Source organism: Haliotis rubra, unplaced genomic scaffold (assembly GCF_003918875.1).
Source record: "Haliotis rubra isolate DU_JTF1 unplaced genomic scaffold, ASM391887v1 Scf74, whole genome shotgun sequence".
Taxonomy (NCBI): Eukaryota; Metazoa; Mollusca; class Gastropoda; order Lepetellida; family Haliotidae; genus Haliotis; species Haliotis rubra.
The window spans coordinates 145,246-171,032 of record NW_025767457.1 but is presented as its reverse complement, the minus strand read 5'-3'; the positions used below and the strand labels follow the sequence as shown (position 1 = coordinate 171,032).

The following is a 25,787-nucleotide window of genomic DNA, read 5'->3' as shown; positions in this document are numbered from 1 at the left end:
TACAGCTCAAGTGTTTTTTTATTATGATGCATTAAATATTTTTGGGAAATTTCGGTGTATGTCTTTGTTACAGGACGTTCAAAACGTCATATACTAACTTTTGCCCGTCAGTTTAGATCATGTACATCAGTTTTTCATACCTACAGATTCAGGGCTTTGTCTGATAAATGTTACGACTGATCTTAAAGTCAAACAAGGTTTGTTCCTTAGAGGTCTGCTGCCTATCTCCTGCCAAGGTGTTGATGTAATAAACACCAGTGTGAAACTGAGACACTGTCTCTGTAATTCTGGTAATCACTAGACTGGTATACATTATAAAATGTGACCTAGTTGACACTAGTATTGGTGTTTGAAAGACTTCAATCAAATTTGCAGCAGTGAAGTCCTCCTGTAATCTAACTATCCATTTTTCTTCACCATTCATGATGAGAGTATTTGTTTCATGAGCCTGGAATTCTTCCTCTAACATGACAAGTGATGATTAAGTGGTCAAATGTAACATATGTTATATTTAGAATTACACTTTCTTAGAAAAGTACAAATTCTAGTACTTTTTGGGTTGAGTCCCATCCAGGATTCAAACCCACACCCTCAGAGTCCGGCACCTAATCATCAGCACACAAAGTCAGCCGCCTAAACCGCTTAGGCACTGTGACCACAAGTGATGCTATCTACTTGCTGCTACTACTACTACTACTACTACTACTACTACTACTACTACTACTACTACTACTACTACATTGATACAGAGTAACTGACAATGACACACTGTAACCCATCATGACGCACTGTGACACACAATGATGCACTGTGACACACAATGATGCTGATGACTCCCAATGATACACAGTAACTGACAATGATGCTGATGAATTCCCAATGATACACATTAACTGACAATGACACACTGTAACCCATCATGACACACTGTGACACACAATGATGCTGATGACTCCCATTGATACAGAGTAACTGACAATGATGCTGATGACTCCCAATGATACACAGTAACTGACAATGACACACTGTAACCCATCATGATGCACTGTGACATACAATGATGCTGATGACTCCCATTGATACACAGTAACTGACAATGACACACTGTAACCCATCATGATGCACTGTGACATACAATGATGCTGATGACTCCCATTGATACACAGTAACTGACAATGACACACTGTAACCCATCATGATGCACTGTGACACACAATGATGCTGATGACTCCCATTGATACACAGTAACTGACAATGACACACTGTAACCCATCATGACACACTGTGACACACAATGATGCTGATGACTCCCATTGATACAGAGTAACTGACAATGATGCTGATGACTCCCAATGATACACAGTAACTGACAATGATGCTGATGACTCCCAATGATACACAGTAACTGACAATGATGCTGATGACTCCCAATGATACACAGTAACTGACAATGATGCTGATGACTCCCAATGATACACAGTAACTGACAATGATGCTGATGACTCCCAATGATACACAGTAACTAACAATGATGCTGATGACTCCCATTGATACACAGTAACTGACAATGACACACTGTAACCCATCATGACACACTGTGACACACTATGATGCACTGTGACACACAATGATGCTGATGACTCCCATTGATACACAGTAACTGACAATGACACACTGTAACCCATTATGACACACTGTGACACACAATGATGCTGATGACTCCCATTGATACAGAGTAACTGACAATGATGCTGATGACTCCCAATGATACACAGTAACTGACAATGATGCTGATGACTCCCAATGATACACAGTAACTGACAATGATGCTGATGACTCCCAATGATACACAGTAACTGACAATGATGCTGATGACTCCCAATGATACACAGTAACTGACAATGATGCTGATGACTCCCAATGATACACAGTAACTGACAATGATGCTGATGACTCCCAATGATACACAGTAACTAACAATGATGCTGATGACTCCCATTGATACACAGTAACTGACAATGACACACTGTAACCCATCATGACACACTGTGACACACTATGATGCACTGTGACACACAATGATGCTGATGACTCCCATTGATACACAGTAACTGACAATGACACACTGTAACCCATTATGACACACTGTGACACACAATGATGCTGATGACTCCCATTGATATACAGTAACTGACAATGACACACTGTAACCCATCACGACGCACAGTGACACACAATGATGCTGATGACTCCCATTGATACAGAGTAACTGACAATGACACACTGTAACCCATCATGATGCACTGTGACACACAATGGTGCACTGTGACACACAATGATGCTGATGACTCCCATTGATACACAGTAACTGACAATGACACACTGTAACCCATCATGATGCACTGTGACACACGATGGTGCACTGTGACACACAATGATGCTGATGACTCCCATTGATACACAGTAACTGACAATGACACACTGTAACCCATCATGATGCACTGTGACACACAATGATGCTGATGACTCCCATTGATACACAGTAACTGACAATGACACACTGTAACCCATCATGACCCACTGTAACCCATGACACACTGTGACATACAATGATGCTGATGACTCCCATTGATACACAGTAACTGACAATGACACACTGTAACCCATCACGACGCACTGTGACACACAATGATGCACTGTGACACAATGATGCTGATGACTCCCATTGATACACAGTAACTGACAATGACACACTGTAACCCATCACGACGCACTGTGACACACAATGATGCACTGTGACACACAATGACATACACAGACACCCACTCACACTGATGATACACAGCAACATGTAGTGACACCCACCTGTTATGCTTCTTCCTTCTTCATTAGTTTACACTCCTCTGCGTTAGCTTTGTTCAGGAAGAAGGACTCTCCTGATATGGACTTTGTCTTGCTGAGGCGGATGTTATACTTCTTCAAACCCTTGATATGTTCGTACTTGCTCACTGTTTCCCTGGTAACAAATGGGGCAGACATGAATACACAGACACTCATTATGAATGATGTGATATGTAATTACCATTTTTCACATTTGTTATACCTAAAATGCCTACCACAAAAGTTGTCATGTGTGGTACAGTGATGAAGGTGCCATTAGGATGACCAGGACCTCTGGGTTTGCATTTCAAAAGTCTAATTTACACTTTATATTTATCCTAGGTTTGTCAGAACCCTACCTGTTATTCTGGGTTCAACAAAGCAATAAATGTCTAAGGTGTGAATCACTTCACAGGGTTCGAAATACCCCATATATTAGTGTGCCATGGCACGGTAAATACTGAAATGACATGGTAAAAAATGTTCTCGGTGTCCTTATGGCATGCATATTTTTTTGGAAACATAACTCACCTTTAATCATTTAATCCCCCAAACAATAATAATTTTTCCAAATTGAATAATGCCATACATATCTAAATGCTCATAAACCCATTTCTTTATTTAACAATAAATTCAAAATGATCATCATCATTGTCTTTTATTCAAAAAACAAGTGGGCACACTTGATTTCTGAAAGTCACCCTTAAAATATTTGTCTGGTGCCCTAAGGCACACTTACAAAAAAAAAATAATTTCTATCCCTGCTTCAGGTGACACTAAAATTGACATGCTGAGATACTGATGATGACCTGTTAAAGGCAACAATAAACTCGCTTACTCACTCATTATCAGCAAAATGAACATATCTATCACCTGTTAACAACTTTAGTCAAAATCATTACCATGAATAACTGAATTATGTTGTCACAGAAACCAATGAAAACTCACCTGAATTTAAATTCTGGTCTTTTCATCTGAAGACACAGCGTAAGTGGCATCTCATAAAAGTCTGCGTCAGACAGGAAGTCAATGGCCGACTGCCCCTCTCCACTATAGGTAATTCCTGCTCCCAGCTCTGAGGACTCTAGTCTCATGTTCCCCTCAACATACAGGGCTCCACTACATAACAGAAACAACATGATGTGTTGTAGGGCATCATAATATTGAAGTTAAAGCTTCAGGGGTTTGCGAAGTGGGAGATAGTGGGGAGCTTGTCATTGGGATCTAACTTATATTTTCAAAAGGCAGTGTTTTTTGTCATGCCCCCTTAATCCCTCCACATATCATGCTGTTATTGAATTCACCCTACTATACTTCATTCCTTATACACAGTCAAGAGGCCAGTCAACGGTGTTTTGTCTGTGTCATGAGATCACCTGCTTCATAATGGTGGTAGCTTTTACACTGCAACATTGCATCTAGTGCAAAACAAAGTTGTCCATCCATAAAAATTGTTCCTTTTCTATGTCATAACATGTGGCATCAAATTGGTTTTTTTAAATATTTGAAGTGGTCAGATCAGATCATCAATCTGTCTGCATTTCAATATTCTAAGGCATATGTCTTGTCATAAAAACTATGTGTTATTTTCTAACTATACGCATATTCATATACAATACGTCCCAAATGGAAAATTTCAGATGCAAAGGTAACTCAAATTCCCAAATATGTACCTTTATTAAAATAGTGAATATTGTGTCCCTGATTACCAGCCCTAATTGTCCTACCAGTTAGTTGTGGTAAAGTGAGTGAGTGAGTGAGTATGGTTTTACGCCGCTTTTTAGCAATATTCCAGCAATATCACGGCGGGGGACACCAGAAATGGGCTTCACACATTGTACCCATATGGGGAATCGAACCCGGGTCTTCGGCATGACGAGCGAACGCTTTAACCACTAGGCTACCCCACCGCCCCTAGTTGTGGTAAAGAGTAAGACTGTAAGAAAATCAAATGTACCATGTGACCTAAGCTAAACAACTGTTCTAGAGGTTGTTCTAGAGCCAACAAGGAACTCATAGTCCAACCCAACCTTTTTAATGAGTGAATTACAGTTCCTGTTCCACAGACTGATGCTGACATAGCCAGCCAGGTCGATGGAGATGACGCCGATGACTTCCACATTGAGGATGAGGCCATTGGACAGATGAACCCTTTGGGAGTGGTCCTGCAGCAACAGGTTGCCCTGGCAGAACAACAACACTCTTCAATACTGTGATCTGGGTGCCGTTGTACAAAACAACCTTAGCGCTAAGGCTACCTTAAGTCAGTGTTAAAGTATGGGAGTTAGGGTCACAGGGGCTTGTAATGCTAATAAGATCCCGTCAGTGATAGTATATGCCTTGATGGCAGTTTTTAGCGTTACAAGCCCCTGTGATTAGGGTTACCTTAGAGCTAAGACTGCTTTGTACAACGGCACCCTGGCTCAAGCCACAATCTTAACATACAAATTGGCTTTTTTTCTTAGCATTTTCATCATACTATGGCAAAGCATATGTCACTAGAATAATGCCTATCATTACTTTTTGAGAAAGAAAACTTTATTTTGGCAGTTTCGAGACATGAAACTCATCATCTACAACTTGTGTAATTAAAACATTTAAATTTACAGTTGTAGTGTCACAATTGGTTTATGAAACAGGCTCCTGTTTAATATTCCGGATGCCACAGACTTTGGTTTCAGTACCTGTTCCTGATAACATTGCTGTAAGACAACACAATAAGTGGTGATAATCAAGTGTTTTATATACTATCATATTATACATTATGCCATACAGTAGAAAAATTAACTTCTCTGGGAATAAGTATTGTTTTTCATAAAGATATTATCTTAACAACCTCCAAGAATATATTAAACATTCCAGATGTTAGTAAATAAACACTGTCATCTGGGTAGTGTTCCTGTCATGATGTCTATCTGACAAAATCTCCAACACAGTCTGCTTACCTGGAGTGCTGAGGCGAGTTCTGACGGGGCATTCCAAACCGCTGACATCAGCCCAGACATTCCCCGGAAGAACTCGTACTGCTTGAGAAGAACATCCATTAGGTAGAATGACAATCCGGCAGCAATCTCGGGGCCTGCTGCATCCCCTTCTCCCTCGCCCTCAGCAGGAACCTTCCTCCTCACCCATCAGCGACTCCAACGCCTCACCGTATATCCCGATCTGAATAAAATGAACATATATATCCTAATCTGAAAGAACGGCACCATTATATGCCAATCTGAAAGAACGGCACCAGTATATGCCAATCTGAAAGAACAGCACCAGTATATGCCAATCTGAAAGAACAGCACCAGTATATGCCAATCTGAAAGAACGGCACCAGTATATGCCAATCTGAAAGAACGGCACCAGTATATGCCAATCTGAAAAAAAGGCACCAGTATATGCCAATCTGAAAGAACGGTACCAGTATATGCCAGTCTAAAGGAACGACACCAGTATATGCCAATCTGAAGGAATGGCACCAGTATATGCCAATCTGAAAGAATGGCGGTACCAGTATATGCCAATCTGAAGGAACGGCACTTGTATATCTCGATCTGAAATAACAGCACACGCATATCCTGTTCTGAAATAACAGTGTGCATACACTGAGTGAGTGAGTGAGTTTAGTTTTATGCTGCACTCAGCAATATTCCAGCTATATGGCAGCGGTCTGTAAATAATCGAGTCTGGACCATACAATCCAGTGATCAACAGCATGAGCATTGATCTGCGCAATTTGGAACCGATGACATGTGTCAACCAAGCCAGCGAGCCTGACCACCCGATCCCGTTATACATTGACTTACTGATTTAAAACGGCAGCATTTTCTACATGTTGCAAGAATCTGTACAGTGAATTGGAGTTTACTCGTCTTTCAGCATCTCAGTGTAATGTGGGAGGAAGAAAAACAAAACTCTAGAGAAAGTGAATTAATTGAACTGAAAAGTGCATATACGGTTTGAAATATATCAACCCTGAACCGACTTCCTGTAGCATCAGCACTATTTCCACTATCTGATGTAATCCCATCATGTATCTGCTACTGTGAATCCTACTTGATGCACAACTTACATTCATGAACAACAAATAATAAAAAAATAAAACAAAAACCTACAAAACTTACATTCATGAAAGGCTGTTTCGTATTTCCAAACAGATTGACTTTCATCCCACTGCGCTTCATAACACCAGAGTTGGAATTTTCAAACAACAGGTTGTATGTACAGTTGAGGTCTTCAGTTTCTGCAGCCACAAACATATCATGGTCATTTAGACATTACAACAATGTGTAACAATGTATGGAACAATCAGTTTGGAACAGAAATTCCCATGAGTAGGAAAATCACATCTGCATTTGTGATATCCAGGGAGGTGTTCATGTATTAAAGTACCAAGGAGATGAATTACAGCAGGCTTTGTTTATGTACTGCTCTATGAGCACAATATATTTTCTTTCTTTCAAAGATGTGGACTAATATTATTCAACACTCAAAACAATATCAACTAAAATGTTGAAAACTATTTACATTTTACTTCAAATTCAGAATTAAAATATAGCCTGTGATACTGTGGAGTGCCAGTTTTTAATTTAACATGTTAGTGGTGCTGTGGTCTTTTGGCAATCAATAATCTGACTGGTATATCAGTGAAAACATTTTGGTAGCCTTTTTTGTCAGTAGTGTCGATAATATATTTTCTCATTATACGATAGGGGTTATTAGGACCCCATGAACCTCCAGCTGTATTGGACAATGTAGTGTGAGTGAACCTACTTGCAAGGTAGCCGGTGAAGGAGCTGGACTTCCCCCCCTGGGCCATCAGTTGGTAGTTGTTGATTCTGCTCTGCTTAAATATTGTCTGTAATTTACTCCTGCATATGAATAAATGAGTGATTGTTAATGATGAATACTATACAGCTACAACACAGAGTTTTCTATCCTACTGGTTGAAATTATGATTACATGGGACTCAAGGTCTCCTGGACTATTTATGGTACATAAACATGATGAATACATGAAATATTTTCAAAAAGTTATGAAAATGCAAATAGATACCATCCTGAATATATATAACAAACCAATATTTTTAAAAGCAACTATATTCCATATTCTGTTTACAAGGTAAGTTTGCTTATCTCATAGAAAGGTCTTCAGGAAATAACTTTTGTATTTTATAATTTTGATAAACATTATGTGGTTTCTATGTATTAGTGCCACGTAAAAATAAGATACTTTCATCTACAACAAAGATACTTACATCTATGAAACAGATACGTTCATGTATGTAGAAGAAGAAGGAGATACTTTACTGTATGTAAAATATATTTAATTTACGTAGAAAATACTTTCATCTAGGAGACCATATCATCTAGTATGGAATTATTGACATGGTAACCATATTTTCTCGAGTTATCAACAATAGTTCCGAGTCTGTTTTATGTAATTTCTGTCTTAAGTAATAATGTGATATGTCTGACTTTCAGCCTTGATGTGTCTTTTCAGAGCTTTCAGTAATGTCATTCTAACTTAATATGGAGTTTTGTTAATTTAATTGTTTATAATTTTTGTATTTCACAACTGATACTTTGAAATTATTTCAGCAAGAAAAATACACAAAAAGTCTAAATGAAATATAAAAGACCAACATTCTGCCAAACATTTAATTCAGTCATATATACATATTTGTTTAAACTATATCCAGTTAGGGTCTCAACTTCACATTGTCACATCAGTAACAATTTTGATGTTACGTATGGAGATGATCATATCTTCTACGTAGATGAAAGCATTATCAATGAAGATGAAAGTACCTTCTATGCAGATGTAAGAACAATATATGTAGATAAAAAACTTTACACTGTGGCACTAATACGGTTCCTCACTTTTCAGCAAAAAACCAATTATCCAGGCATTGAATACTTGAAGAAAAACTCCAATCTCCTAATAACAAGACTACAATGACTAGTTACACATATTTCATCATGCGATTGTGTGAATCCAGACCTGAGATTCTCATCATTCTGTGCTGTGTCGAGGATTTTCATCTTGATGAAGGTGGAGAGCTCATGGTGTTCCCTGTCAGCCATGGCAAGGATGATGTTACGCAGCTCCATCAGAGTCAGGTCCTGCTGCAGCAGGAGGTCCAGCGCCACCACCCGCACACTGCTGTCATAGCGACGCACGCTCTGGTGGAACATGAGGGACAGGGAGGCCCTCACCTGCACAGAGAGTGAGTGGAGTAAAGTCTGAAGTGAAAATGCTCTTCAACATCTTTAGCTTGGCTGGAAGGAATACAGGTTCACAGATGACAGAACAATAAAGACCAATCTAAGATTTTAAATGTTGACAAGCAGATCCTGCCATAGCAAAGGTAAGCAACTCTGCACAACAGATTGCAGTACATTTTACCACTAATCCAAATACAGTGCATAATATAATGCCACCCAGGATATAATGCCATGTTTTGCCAGAACGGTTTACCTGCCTATATAATACCTTGGTTATAATGCCAAACTCGATATAATGCCATTTGCCAATGGTTTTTGGAACAAAAGTCATTTTCCCCTAATTGTATGTGTTAGATGGATAATGCCAAACTGAATATAATGCCATTTGCCAATGGTTTTTGGAACAAAAGTCATTTTCCCCTAATTGTATGTGTTAGATGGATAATGCCAAACTGAATATAATGCCATTTGCCAATGGTTTTTGGAACAAAAGTCATTTTCCCCTAATTGTATGTGTTAGATGGATAATGCCAAACTGAATATAATGCCATTTGCCAATGGTTTTTGGAACAAAAAGTCATTTTCCCTTCATTGTATGTGTTAGATGGAGACATATCAGCAGATCCCACCAACAAAGGGAAGTAATTGATGCCACACACCGATTGCTTTCTGTTGAGTTAAAAGTAATGTTCTTGTATATTCCTTTCACACAATAAATGAGAACATTTGTATCTGTAAGTCTGAAGCAGATACCTCTGCAGTGATGAACTTGCTGGGAACTCGTCGTAGTGCCTCTATTGCTGTGATAGACACCATGCTGTTGTTGCTGTCTACAGCCAGCTTCATGATGATAGGAACTGTGTCAGGTAGACCAGTGTTGCCTAGTGCACGCAGGTACATCAGGCGACAAGCATCGTCCGTACATTGTGCAACTCCCTCCACCAACAGAGTGCGGAAGTCTTGTACAACCTGTGAGGAATCGATGAGTTATGAGTTTTCAGACACACCTAGTCTGTAAGTCTGACAACAAAATGGAACTTACAGTAGTTACAAAAAATACACAAAACTGACAGGGTGAGGTGAGGTGAGGTGAGGTGAAATTGGGTTTAACGTCGTGCTTGAGAATATTTCGCTCATATGACGACGTGCATGCGTGTGTATGTGTATGTGCGGCTGCTTGTACTAGCCCAGACTTAAGCTTGTTTTATAGTGCTAGCCCACTGAGATACCATGCCGCAGTGAAGCAGGAATACCCCACTCAGACACATTATACTGACTCCGAGCCAACCAGTCCTTGTTGTACCCATTAATGCCGAGAGCCAGGCAGGGACCAACAAGTACCATATTTTAACGTCTTTTGGTATGACGTGGTCGGGGATCGAACCCACGACCTTCCGCTCTCCGGGGGGACTCTCTAACCACTACACCATGGAGGCAGTCCAAAACTGACAGGGAAAGATACAACCACCAGTTTGTTTTGTCCTTTACTGCTAAGTCTAAAAGGTGGTAAAATGTAGTAAAATCTAGTTATTTTAAATATACATCTAGTTTGAAGGATCTGTGCACTAGTAGGACTTGATGAAAAGTGTTAAACCTTGAACAAAGCATGCTTCAACGTCTCCCATTGAACCTTAAAATTATGTTTACAGTGGTTATAATGAACTCAAAGGGAACATTATTATAGCTTGTTATAACCTTAGTTCATCACACACATTTAACTAAAATATACTGCATGTTTCTGGAACTGAAAAAATCAGTTTATTTCTTTAGTCAGTTAGTTATAAGAATGTTCCTTTTTAATGTACTTTACTGTATGTTAATATCTAACAAAATGTTCAAATCACAAAATTATAACTGTTAGTTAATTTTTTAGACGGATTTATATAAGAGTATAAGAAATTGCAGGAGCTAGTGGAATCATTAAACACAAAACAATTCAACGAGAAAATCAATGCAAAATCAATACCAAAAAGACAAAATTCAAAACAAACCAGACTACTCACCTGTTTAATCATGTACCTGCAATTTATGATTTAGAAATAATGGGCAAAAAGAAATTATTACTCTATACTGGTCCTACTGATTTTGTGAAACTTGTGTAAGAATTCGCGTATTGCCCTCACTCTCAGGAAATACAAGGATTCTTATAGTCAGTATGATACACAGGGCTTGTATAACAATCTCTGCATCTTGCATGCTGGTACCTGGTGAGTGCACTGGTCCTTGACCTGACAGTAGGTGTGGATGACAGCGCCAGTAGCTAGGAGCAAGGACTCCTTCAAACTCTCATTGGGCACCGGCTTCTTGAGTATTTTCTGAAATGTCCAGATAATGGCTTGATTTCATGTTCAGTTACATAATAAAACAACCGAAACAAATTATTACTGACTATCTTTACGTTCAGATCCAAAGAGAGGTGTGTGTTCCTTAAATATCAGGGTATCATATGTTTGTGTTCACTCTGAAATTTAGATGTTGAGTACACTTTGTTTAAAAATCATGGATCTCTCTTAATTCATCACACATTACAAAGATTATTGCAAAAATGACATAGCAAGTAATATGATAAAGAGGTTATCACCTTCTTATGTTACCATAATGTAAACATCATATATAGTTGGGACCAAAAAATAAAATATTCATTAACGGTTTACATGATACAATTTATATTCCTTATATGTATTTATGATAAGGAAATACTTTCAGCTAAAACTCTATATGTGTTTACACCAATCAAAACAGAGGTTATACTGAGTTCAAGTGACATTATGATGAACCCTGACAGAATCAAATATCCGACATAAGACTAAATCAAATGATTGCTTCTGTTCTTCAAATGATTCTGTAGCTCCTTAAAACTTCATGAAAATACATAGGACAGCCCCACCCCTCACCCGAGACACACTCACCAGCAGGTCCTTGATGAGGTACTCCCCTGGGTGAGTGGAGTAGGTGGCTGCCAGCAGGTACCGCTCTGGGTGTTCAGTGCCGTAGTCCTCCTCAAACACCAGCAGCTCCATCATGGCTTTCTGGGCAGCCGATGTCTGGGATGCAGTGGCTATGTCAATCAGCTGGGGGCTAGATGGACAGTGATTTCAATAAATACTGGATTTACAGGAATTTACAGGAAGTTAAAACACTGAACCTGATACCAATTTACTTTCAAACCCCACACTGCATTACTTATACACCCATCTATATATATAAATGGGTTCAAATTGTCAGGCAAAAATAATATACACCCATGCTAAATATGAAACAAGCAAGACATGGTTATTCAATGGGGATGTATTCAATACAGGTATCATAGATGTGCTATGGACCTTAGTTTCGCAGTGGTTTGAGTCCAGTAACATGTTGATAACACCTACAATTGTTTGGTCAATTCCAATTTTCAGGTGTATACTTTGTTTGGCCCAGCAGTTATACAGAGACAGGGTTGTTTAATAGTGTCAAGGACCTTCAGTTTCATTATTTCGATCTGAATATCAATTCAAGGTAGTACATTTGTTTTGCTAAAGCGCCATAAAGTGTGTTCAAAATGTGTTCAAAGTGCAAGCTTTCACTAAACTGCTTCACCAGAGTTCTAATTGACTTGAGTTTGATTTGAGTCTCTCCACATAAATGCGACACAGTGCATGTGCACCCAGGAACCAGCAACACCATGCCTTAAAGGTGGAATGAGCACATTTTATACTAAAAACCCTAAAAAATGCAATTTGGATCTTCAACAATAAATATTGTGATCTATTGTCTTTCGTTCAAGAAGTCCAACCCTGCACATGCAAGCACACTGCTATGAAACAACTTCTTATGAAATAAAATTATTTTTGTTCAACTTCTTTGAGCTGAAGGGTCATGGCCAAAAGGGGAACACCAGAAATGGGCTTCACACATTGGGGAATTGAACCCAAGTGTTGGTGTGACGAGCAAATGCTTTAACCACTAAGTAGTAGTTACGCTATCTATAAACGTTTCATTGTCTATATGGACAGGCCTCGAGTGATTGGATAGCGTAACTAGTTTGTATTCAAAATCTGCGCAGGATGTTTGAATTTGAAATTATTCTGTGTCACACCGCCGCGACGTCAAGTCACGAGTGGTATAGACCTTACATGGTCACAAATAATTGACGAAGTTGACAATAATAGACTGGAATGGTATGATACAATCGAGGACACATTTTTTTCGTAAGCTGCTGAGGTTATTGAAACTCAATCGGCCATGTTAGATAGGTTGACTCAATTGTCAGTATCGTACACAGAGGAAGGTGCAACGTTGCCTGAACTTTAAAAGTATAACATATGTTATATAATATTTGGGATTACACTTTCTTAATAAGAACAGATTCTAGTACTTTTGGGGTTGAGTCCAATCCGGGATTCGAACGCACACCCTCAGAGCCAGGCACCTAATCGCCAGCACACAAAGTCAGACGCCTAGGCCCCTCAACCACTGCAGCTTCCACGGCTTTTAAAACTATAAACTTTACTCAGGTCATGAAAAATTATGATGTAGACACGAGCTCTCGTTTTAGAATGAAGTAACTACAAGGTTTACATTCGATTGAGACTGTTTTATGTGCGTGTGAAAGTTCTGCTAACCTGTAGTGAGCCAATCAGATAGCCGCATTCAAAGGTTACTTCAAGCCGTGGTGTAACTATTAGATAGAACACGGGTAAGATCAAAGGGACCGCTGCCAGGGCATGGTACAAGCTACCCCCGTTTGTAAAATGAACTAAATATCTATATCAATGGTGTTAGGTGACAAAGTACTCACACGGTGTAATACGAGTCTGGACTGGTCAATACTTCAGCTATCGTTTGCTTCCCAGCATTCCGGAAACTCTTCAACATCTTCATAAATGCTTTAGCCGATGCAACGGTTGACACTTTGTCTGCCACTAGATCTTCGTGCACCTTGCTTAATATCTTTGTTGGCTGAAGTACAGGGTAACATGATATAGCTTTTAACAAATGGTTTTCATAGTCTTCATTTTCTATGCACATTGCAGAGCACTATATGCACAGATTTTCCGTGAGTGAATGAGTTGGATGGAGCTTATGCTGCTGTTAGCAATACTAACCAAGCTTTGAGCATGCATTGTGCATGGAAATATGCGCTTTATAAATGAACTATTATTATTATTATTATTAAATGGAAATGGAATGAATCTACAAATCACTAGATTACACAACAGAATTTTGATTGACAATTTTTATTTCCTGTTTCCCTTGTTACAATAAAAGTATTTACACAGAAAGAGGAATTCTTTAGTATCTTTTTACATGAACATAGAACTACAGACTGATTTGTTAAAAAGTAACTTTGTATGTTTAATGAAGAATTTGTCTTTAAAGAATAACACATGTTGTGTTTCATTTAAATACTTACAGATTCACAGTTTTCTATACATTGAGTGATTTCAGATTCTGTTGGCAGCAAAGACAACATAAAGCTTTTTCCTATTTCTGAAAGAAATTTGAAACAATTATGAGCAACATGAACAGCAATTCGGTTTGAATGGTAACTGTAATACATTAATATGCTTTACCTATTCTGAAACAAACTTATAAAAATCTAAGTAAATCGTTCTAAACTAGAAGGGAATTGCTACGCTTTCTACTGTGATAGGTAGATTTATTAACTACATGCCAAACTGATTATTTATTTCTGTTGCACATAAGAAAATTACCTATTGTTTTAAATTAAAACATATGGTAGTATTTTACTTTTATAAAGTTTTATTCACACATGTCTAAAATGTTCACCATACTCTTCATTAAGAACCAAACATTTCAGATTTGTGCATCAATGCTCAAACATGCTTGTGTGTGTGCATGGATCTTTGTTGATATATTTTTGTCAGCATATCAAAACATACAGTTCTTATTCTCATAAAGAAGACAATTATTTGTTTTGGGACCTACAACATATATTTTGCTGAAAGTCAAGCATGTCTGATTTACAGTAATACCTGACAATAACTTTGTTTTCTGTCGCTTTCCTGGTGATATTTTTACACATCCCACTATATCAAATGGTCGGCTACATTGTTTTTGAAAACACATCAGAACCATGCTCATTTACACACTTCAGTGTTGCTAATGTGACCTGCTGACTTGGACTCCCTTGGGACTGTAGTTTGAGTCTTCCACAAATAAGGCTTAAGTAAAAATGACACTGCAACTTTTGTTTTCAATGACTCCTCTGTACATGCCAGCAGTCTTGGGGCAATCGTTACCTTTTTCCAACATGGGTATGGCTGTATCAATGTCAGCAGCAGACACAGCTTCACTGGATGGTGATGCACCTTGGAATGTTAATTTTTGGCTGAAAAGGTATAGACGAATCTTATAACTTCAACAAAATTTTACAATGTGCATCAATAGTAAAGGATTGGGTGGAGATTTAACAGGAGGTTCTTGGGCCCACTGAACATAGTTAGCAGGCAGGAGAAAAAACATGCAAACAAAACATATTTTATCTTGTTGATAATTGTGATTTTGAAATTTATTTTTAATATTTGCTTGATATATGTAGAAGGCCAGGATGTTTATGAAATCTGGAGGATAAAACACTCAAATTAAAGTTCATAATAAAAGTTCAAAGTATTTTTCAGATTTATCTTATTGACAATCTTGACATTTAGCTTTCTGAGCACAAAATAATTATTTATTGTGACATTTGGTTAAAGAATTCTAAAATTGAAAATACTCATTTGAAGTATCCAAATCAACACTAAAATAGTGCTTCCAATGACAGGCTAAAAAATAAAGACGTCAATGTTTTGAAAAGTGACGTCCATGATCTGCTATCCTCAAACCAAATTTGTCTAGACGTAGAATATTCCCTACCTGACAGTAGCACCACCATTGTTGGAGGACCTCATGTTGAGATGACTGGACACCATATTGACTCCGCTTATTGTCTTTATTATTCCATTTTCAAATTCATAATCTAGAGTTGTTTTGCTGGCAACAGTTACACCGAGAATCTGCAACAAAAATCATTTCAGTGACTTGTTGTAAAGATCTTACACTTGATATGGTTTAAAACACATGCAGTCTTATTCATAGTCATAACCACAGAATATATGTATTTTGTGATACCCAAAAGAATCTAGAAAATGCAAAAGCAAGTGTTGCCAGAAATCAGTATCGGGAAATAGAAACATTATAGGGGAGATAACTGTAGCACGTAATAAGGATTTCATAGACTGTATGTTAATCTACTTTGTTTGGTAAATATGAAGATTTTTGCACCTACTTTATTGGGGCTTGAGAACTGTCCAGCAATCTCGAGATTATTGCACTCCTTCTTGGTCTTGGTGATCTGGGTGGGTGATGTCTGGGTGTAGAGGACCAGGCACTCTCCGGACACATCTATCTGTAATACATCACATTAATAACAGTATGGTTACAGCAGAGTTATAATAGTGATAACATGCTAATCACAGAGTAGATTATAGCAGGGTTATAATACAGTCATAACACTGTTATAACAAGGTTAGAGACTAAGCTTACAGCACGGTTACAAGACAGTTATGACAAGGTCATAATTCAATTATGATACGGTAATAATTATCAGGTTATAACAGGTATGCAATCAAGTTATAACAGTGTTATAATACAGTTATAGTATGGTTAAATCAGGATTATAACAGCGATAACATGTTCATAACAGTGAAAGGTTACACCAAAGCCATAATACAGTTATAATGGACATAAAAGGTTAAAACAATGTCACAAACATGGTTATGATGATATTGATTAGGGTTGGAATATAATTAATTATGTTGCAGGGTTTAAGGAATACAGCAGGGTATGTATAAAGATAGAGCAGGGTTCAAACAGTTACAACAGACATGAAGCAAAGTACATTTGGTACCTTGAGACCTTAAATCACAGATCATGAAACAGCCAGAGTGTTCAGTGGAATAGGTTCCAACTCATGTACTTGAAAACCTGCTGCCATTAAGTACACTGAAGAAATTAATGCCCAGTGAACATGCTATTCCCCTACTGACTGCTGATACATCACATTTACACCCAGTGAATATGCTATTCCCCTACTGACTGCTGATACATCACATTAACACCCTGTGAACATGCTATTTCCCTACTGATTGCTGATACATCACATTTACACCCAGTGAATATGCTGTTTCGCTACTGACTGCTGATACATCACATTTACACCCTGTGAACATGCTATTTCCGTACTGACTGCTGATACATCACATTTACACCCAGTGAACATGCTATTTCCGTACTGACTGCTGATACATCACATTTACACCCAGTGAACATGCTATTCCCCTACTGACTGCTGATACATCACATTTACACCCACTGAACATGCTATTCCCCTACTGATTTCTGATACATCGCACCTACCTCTGACCTGTCCCCGGGCTGTTCCTGCACCTGGAAGAGGGAGATAATGCCCTTCTTGATGTTGCTGCAGAATGCCGACTCTGTCTCTGGGATGAACAGCCTCCCCATGCTGTCCTTGTTCAACTCAAAGTACACGGGGTACTTGAGCAAGGTCCCCAGGGTCCTCTCCTGGTTCTCCCTGGATGCACTCAGGACTGTGGCAGTGTTAAGCTGGAAAGCCACATGTATGGTATAGCATATGTCTAAATACCATATTGATTAATTAATGTTCCAGATACATTTGCTTGTGTGATAATGTGTGACCAGTTAGTATTGTTTGTTTGTTTGTTTAATGCTGCACTCAGCAATATTCCAGCTATATGGCAGCAGTCTGTAATAGTGGTGGTCCGATTAATTGAAATAATCGAAGATTGGTCGCAGTGCCTAAACGACCAAGCAATCGATTGTGTTTTCTCATAATCGAACACAACCAATTTTGGAACACTTGTTTGCATCAACAATATTTCAAGGTTGGGTTTGTCTGTGTCATTATATTTACATTTCATAAGCACTACAAGCTCGTTCCAAGTCATGATTGAATTTATCTTAAAGAATCCAGGAAATCTGTGTTCCTGACATACTAATCACCCTTTATTTGCAAAATTTGCCAATGGATTTTGTGCAATTTGCAAAAAAACCCAACCAAATTGCTACATGTTTTTTTCTTTCTTTTTTTGTTTGCATTAACAAAGATCACAGGAACATTTGATAAATGATGCTAACCAATTATTTTCGATGATTGATCGGTTGTAATGGACCAATAATCAATTATGAGATTTTAACCAATTCCCAACACTAGTCTGTAAATAATAGAGTCTGGACCAGACAATCCAGGCAACAGCATGAGCATCAATCTCCGATGACATGTGTCAACCAAGTCAGTGAGCCTGACCACCCGATCCTGTTAGTCACCTCTACGACAAGCATGGGTTGTGGAAGACCAATTCTAGCCCAGATCTTCACAGGTTTATTATGTCACAAGGTTTAGGAAAGGGTCAACATTATCAGTACATTAATTCCACATCATCACACAGACACCCATATTCACCTCCATCCCGATTCCACCCTTAATAGCGGGCTCCCAAAGAATCGTTAACAAGCTGTGTAAATAATCTGATTAACACTGTTGTTCTTGTTTGAAATCAAGGACGATATAAGGAGTTGAACATCACCAGGGTATTTGTTATACAATCAATGGTCTATTGTCTGAAATTGGGCTTACAGACAAAACTGTAAGTCTTCCCATGCTTAATGGAAGTGATAATTTCTAAAAAAACTTCCAACCAACTAATGACATAATTGAAAGAGACAGCCTCTTCAGTCTCAATAATGTGAAGGTTCCTGTACAAACAATGAGATAAAACCCTTTCAAAAGTACACAGGACTTGTCAGGTTTCTTGTCCTGTCTTGAGATTTCTTACATGTCACTAAATGTAACAGATTCTTGCGCGTCGGATTGTAATGGGGACTTTGTCAATATTTTTGGGTATTACAATGTAAAGTTACTCCCATCAAGTATATAACTAATCAATCATGTTCAAAGTCTTGAGACCGCCTCCGTGGTGTAGTGGTTAGAGCGTCCGCCCGGAGAGCGGAAGGTCGCGGGTTCGACCCCCGACTGCTTCATACTAAAAGACGTTAAAATATGGTACTTGTTGGTCCCTGCCTGGCGCTCGGCATTAATGGGTACAACAAGGACTGGTCGGCTCAGAGTCAATATAATGTGTCTGAGTGGGGTATTCCTGCTTCACTACGGCATGGTATCTCAGTGGGCTAGCACTATAAAACCAGCTTAGGTCTGGGCTAGTACAAGCAGCCGCACATACATACATACACATGCACGTCGTCATATGAGCGAAATATTCTCAAGCACGACGTTAAACCCAATTTCACCTCACCTCACCTCAAAGTCTTGAAATACTGCATCAATGTATTACAAATTTGCTGCGACTTCACACTATATTTTACTTACTGTTTGTTTCTGGGTATATATGACAGACTATGACTCTCACAAAAACATCTCTCCTCTCATTAAATGGTTTCATAAGTTAAAGGGGGAATTTGGCTCAGGTCATATGATAATATATGAATCTACCAGTGCAAGAACACTTCAACAGCATAGTCCCATTACTATATAAAGTATAAAGAATAAAAAGAAGTTATTATCCATAAAAAAGTGTGTCATGTATAATAATACCATGACTTAATGAGTGAGTGAGTGAGTTCAGTTTTACGCCGCTTTTAACAATATTCCAGCTATATCACGGCAGGGGACACCAGAAATGGGCTTCACACATTGTACCCATGTGGGAATCGAACACGGGTCTTCGGCGTGACGAGCGAACGCTTTAACCACTAGGCTACCGCACCACCCTTATGACTTAATGAGAACGAAATAACTGTAAACTTAGCAAACACGAAGTTGATTGGAAGTTTTATTAAATTTTATTATATTTCTTGGTCACTGCTCCAAGACATAATTTTGCTGGATGTAGGCATACATGATTTTAATAATTCACAAACATTTATGTTAAAGATATTCATAAAATGCAAAGCAAAAACTATTTTCTCACATAAATATTAAAAAAACACATGCCTCCAATTCCTACATCCTAGAATTGTCCCTTATCCATACATGCAATACTAAACATGCTGAATATGTAACCCACCTTCAACTTGAACAGCTGTGACTCATCCTCCTGCAACAGGGGTGTGATGTCCAGGCCCAGGGAGAGATGTACTCCTGTGTCCCTCTGAGCCTTGGTCGCCTTGCGACTGTCCAGGTCGTTAAACAACACTGATGTGCTGTACGAATACTTGTACGTCTTTCCAGTCTCATACTTCAGGGCAGAAACTAAATAGAAATAGTGAAAATCTAAGTTGACAGTCTGAATATGAGCATAATCAGGGATAAAAAATCTTTTTTGTAAGTGTGTCTTAGGGCACCAGACAAATATTTTAACCGTGTCTTTCAGAAATTAAGTGTGCCCACTTGTTTTTAGAATAAATGACAATGATGATGATCATTTTGAACTTATTGTTAAAGAAAGAAATGGGTTTATGAGCATTTAGATATGTATGGCATTATTCAATTTGGAAAGAAATAATTGTTTGGGGGAATAAACGATTAAAGGTGAGTTATGTCTCTAAAAAAATAGGCATGTCATAAGGGCACCGAGAACATTTTTTAACCATGCCATTTCAATATTTACCGTGCCTGGTAATGGCACACTAATATATGGAGTATTTCGAACCCTGATAATATAAAAATAAATTCTGGAAAACTATACACCATAACACTTTAAAGCACACTTAAACACCAGTTATATTGAATGTGGGCTAGATTTTGTATTATTGTATGAATGTCTGTGTTTGCAGTGGTCCTGTTCTTGTACTGTGATTTGAATGTCTGTGTTTGCAGTGGTCCTGTTCTTGTACTGTGTTATGATGTCTGTGTTTGCAGTGGTCCTGTTCTTGTACTGTGATATAAATGTCAGTGTTTGCAGTGGTCCTGTTCTTGTACTGTGATATGAATGTCTGTGTTTGCAGTGGTCCTGTTCTTGTACTGTGATATGAATGTCTGTGTTTGCAGTGGTCCTTTTCTTGTACTGTGATATGAATGTCTGTGTTTGCATTGGACCTGTTCTTGTACTGTGATATGAATGTCTGTGTTTGCAGTGGTCCTTTTCTTGTACTGTGATATGAATGTCTGTGTTTGCATTGGACCTGTTCTTGTACTGTGATATGAATGTCTGTGATTGCAGTGGTCCTTTTCTTGCACTGTGATATGAATGTCTGTGTTTGCATTGGACCTGTTCTTGTACTGTGATATGAATGTCTGTGTTTGCAGTCAAGCACTAACGTCTGCCCATGTTCATGACAAAAATTGACACTATCAATCCATGCATTACCTTGGTAACATTAAGGCATATCTATTTAGGTTGAAATGGAGTCCTAAAGTTAAAGTCTTACAGTTCTATGATCAGCTAAAAAACACCTTGTGTATGGGCTTACCATTGTGTTTTAGATTACACCACGTTTAATGTCTTTTAGTCTGAATCAGCCAGGGGATTAAACCACCAACTTTCCTGTTTGGTCATGTGTTGATGGTAAAGAACAATGATGGTTTATAACTTTCACTACAATCATTAATTGATTAATAATTTACAAACAGTCGCACATATTCCTTTAAACGCCTCCCCTGAATTACAACAAACAATGGTATATGAACTCAAAGGGACCACTATCTATCAGTTTGTTATAACTATATGCATTACTAATGTAGTTTAGTTTGACCTGTGAAGGTCCGGGTTATATTATTGATCTTCAGTAACCCATGCTTATCGTAAGAGGCGACTAACGGAATCGGGTGATCAGGCTCGCTGACTTGGTTGACACATGTCATCGGTACCCATTTGCACAGATCAATACTCATGCTGTTGATCACTGGATTGTCTGGTCCAGACTCGATTATTTACAGACCGCTGCCATATAGCTGGAATATTGCTGAGTGTGGCGTAAAACTAAACTCACTCACTCACTAGTGTAGTTTACTGTATACAGATGTCCTAAGAGGATGATGTTAGTTAAGCCCCAAATTTGCAGGAAATGATGGCAAATATTCACACACTGAAATGAAACATTTCCCTAATCCTGCTATAGTAACCATGCTATTAGTAGCTAATCTTACAGCCTTGAACAGCTGATTATTTATGTGACTGTGACAGGAACAAGAAACAGGAAAATGTATAACCCATTTTCACATTATTGAATACACTGAAGTTTAAAATACTGCTGAAGTGGTGAAAACAACCACTTTGGCTGCACATTGCAATTTGAAGAAACTAATCTTTTTCCAAAATTTTCCATTGGGCATTTAGTTAATAATCTTAATGAAATACTGGACAAATATATATTTGAAATCATTCAAGCAGGCTGAAACTGTCTCCAAGGAAAACACAATCAAATGAAATTATGCTTTTGGATTGCTTTCAAGCAGGCTCATCCTGTTTCAAGGAAAATTGCTGACAATCAAAACATGATGAAATCATCCTATTGGCATGTACATATACATCGTGACACATGACAGCTACACAGATACACCATGTCTCCTGTGGTGGATAACCCTTGTCTTTACACACACTTATCTATAAGATGGAGCAAAGTTTACACATTGTTTCAAGAAGGCCATTGTATGAGCATGTCATTGTCCAAGTACTCCTACAAAATTATTATGCTGCTACTAACTGAATGAACATGTTTATGACAAAGAATCATTTCCATATCATGTAATAAAACAGTTGGTACCATACCTGCTAAGAGTGACACGAAGAGGAGGTAAATGTCACTTTGACAATACATAGTCTCTTCTTGAATTTATTACAAAGCTTGCATCTAGACACAACATTTACTCCACAAGCTCCAACTGATAATACATAAAATGTTTGTGACTGTCCGTTAATCATTTTATCCCTGTGTTATCAAATTCCTCTATCTAACGTGGTGACAAGTCAGTGGACAGCGTATTGCATAGTTACACGTGTGATACGCCTCCATTGTGTTATAGGCCTTGGTCATAACCAATGATATGGCAGATAATGACATTGACCATGATGACATTTACTCTTTGTTCCAAGTGCAGAGGTTATCTTCAATCTACTGAGCATCTGAGTCAGCAAATAATGATAAATAATATCAAAATTTTTACTTCCGTTTTATTTTTGCTGAAAACAACAATACTGGTATATAATCATTTATTCATTTGAAGGTGTCATTTCTTATCTCATATTTACTTGTTCTAATCACTTCTTACAGATATAGTTCAGTGTTAACTTAAAATATGTTAATTGAAGTATCAACTTCAATTTATGCTTAATGTTACTGTTATGCGAAACACACAGAATACAATGAAAGTAAACAGGTCTTCTTTGATGGGCATTTTAGAAGTTGAGTTGATGAAGAATGATGACAATTTTATGGATATACAACTTCTTTTATTCTGTGAAGGGCGACCTTATGACATAGATTCTAATGTCGTTGTCAAGCAAGTGATGACACTTATTCACAAAATAAAAGAAGAAGCAGGGGTGGCTTTGTGTGCTGGCAATTAGATGCCTGACTCTGAGGGTTTGAATCCCGGATGGGACTCAACCCAAAATGTACTAGAATTTTTACTTTACTGAAAAAGAGTAATCTCAAATAATACATATGTTAGAATAAAAGAAGTTGTATATCCATAAAAATTGTCATCATTCTTCAAGTAAACAGGTGCTAATGGAAAAGACTTATCATGCTTATAGTTATACTAAATAACTGGAGAGAAATCCATGTCTTCTAAAGGATTAATGGATACTAAATGACAATACAAAATGACCTTTTAAATACAAAACTACCAAATTATGATACATAGGATATGATACATCCAATGACACCATTTCAGCGTGCAACAACCAAAATTCAAAATTAAGTTACCTGTGTGAATAGTTCAGATTTCAAAACAACTTTCTGTAATAGGTAAACAAGGTACGCTTTTGTATCATTGCATTTAGAGAAGTGTTATTACGATTAACCAAATCATTTGAGATGCTTGTGGACTTCTGACATTCATGCTTGTCAACACATTACAGTGACTCAAAACACAGCTGACAAAACATTCACAACAGTCCTCATAGGTCAGATGCAGTGTGGGAAAAATTCATTTCCCATTTCAAAAAGAGTACTGAATAAACTAATGTATATATCTCATAGGTATATTTATTTAGCGATTTACAAGAATGTATTGATTTAGTACTCTTTAAAGTAACTTTTTATGTTTAACCTTAACAAGAATATAATGATTTAGTAGTCTTTAAAGCAACATTTTGTGTTTACCCTTAACAAGAATATAATGATGTAGGGCTCTTTAAAGCAACACCAAAGTAATAGTTTATGTTTAACACTTACAGATAATTATTCTGTATAGAAAGAGCAATTTTATAACCCAATAGAGACCATATCTCAGTCTGTAACTTTTGCCAAAAGTCTGAAGCCAGGGTCTAGAAAAGTTTGGTTTGGTTTAGTAACATTGTGATTTCAAAGATTTTTGTGCTTACATAGATTTATTATCAGCAGCAATAACCACTCAATCTACCAATTTGTTTCAGACTCACTGCACTATTGTAAATATTGCTTCGTGTCTGAATAGCAGAAGTAGGTCCATCCCTACTGATTCTGACCAGAGAACGTATACCTCTGTACTGACATTGAACGTTCTATAAAAGAATTAATGCACAAAGCATTAGGTTCTAATTTTTCTGACAGTGTATCTGCATCAGGAGCTGATAGGCACTCAGTCATTAAGTTAGGTTTTTCTTTTACATGATAGAAACAAGTAAACCCTCTTCATCTACTTTGGTTGGAACTACTCGAAATCGTATCGGTAAGGTATGAATTATCCATTTAATGTCAGTTCATCCGGTCTGGTGTCAGTGATGATGGTGCATCTGACGTCAGAATTCTCAGCGTGTGATCGCATCAACGGAACACAAAGATTTACGGTTAGGGACACAGCATGATCATTTCAACCGAAACTGATGAAATATCAACAAGTTTCGCCGGCCACGTCAGCGAGGCACACTAAAGCATGGTTTTCTTCGTCCACATTCACAGAAACATGATATGGTTAAACATCACCCGGGACACATGCACTACATCAACTTATGCCAGATAAACCTCAGTCAAAACTTACTTTGTATGATGGTAAATATGACAAGAAGCAGAGCCGGCGAGAGGCACAACTGTGACCGGTTCATGATGCTGGGGAAAGGTCGCCAAGTTGTACGCATGTAACTCCCTGACTCCGGACCTACGGCCTCTGTGGACAAAGTCCAGCTATTCAATGATATCTTGCTAACCCTTTGTCTCTGATTGCGGGATGCTTTGGTTATGGATTATTATGCAGTATGGCGTAACGAGGGTCCAGCTGATGACCCGATTGTTTTAGCTCCATCTGTAACCACTTCCTTGATTTCGAGTTCCTGTGTTCCAGAAACTCCCGTCCTCTGCATACACATTAGATCTTGTTAGAGTTAACTCTACTCCCCCATATGTTTAAACGTTCACTTTAAATTATTTTTTGTAGACATTTATTTTCTTTACCATATGTTACATAACGTTCCTGTCTGAATATGTATTAAAACCGTGGAATAACAGCTACTGTTGCAATCAGTGTTGTAATGTAAAACTTTTGGCAATAGCAGACGACGCAAGTTG

The 25,787-nt window shown here is 38.0% G+C and overlaps 1 protein-coding gene across 1 annotated transcript in view; it reads right to left on the bottom strand.

Annotated features, from left to right (window-relative positions):
* The window catches only part of LOC124259848 (microsomal triglyceride transfer protein large subunit-like), a 53,079-nt gene extending 27,508 nt beyond the window's left edge, over positions 1 to 25,571 (bottom strand). Inside the window, 19 exon segments of the mRNA XM_046694063.1 lie at positions 2,866 to 3,016; positions 3,829 to 4,002; positions 4,912 to 5,063; positions 5,826 to 6,002; positions 6,004 to 6,045; positions 6,996 to 7,114; positions 7,645 to 7,742; positions 8,875 to 9,089; positions 9,852 to 10,067; positions 11,303 to 11,413; positions 12,008 to 12,176; positions 13,879 to 14,039; positions 14,494 to 14,570; positions 15,344 to 15,432; positions 15,957 to 16,096; positions 16,369 to 16,488; positions 17,499 to 17,708; positions 20,207 to 20,391; positions 25,264 to 25,571. Coding sequence (XP_046550019.1) covers positions 2,869 to 3,016; positions 3,829 to 4,002; positions 4,912 to 5,063; positions 5,826 to 6,002; positions 6,004 to 6,045; positions 6,996 to 7,114; positions 7,645 to 7,742; positions 8,875 to 9,089; positions 9,852 to 10,067; positions 11,303 to 11,413; positions 12,008 to 12,176; positions 13,879 to 14,039; positions 14,494 to 14,570; positions 15,344 to 15,432; positions 15,957 to 16,096; positions 16,369 to 16,488; positions 17,499 to 17,708; positions 20,207 to 20,391; positions 25,264 to 25,360 — 2,700 coding nt within the window. The 5' untranslated portion in view covers positions 25,361 to 25,571 and the 3' untranslated portion in view covers positions 2,866 to 2,868.
* Between the last annotated feature and the right edge of the window lie 216 nt (positions 25,572 to 25,787).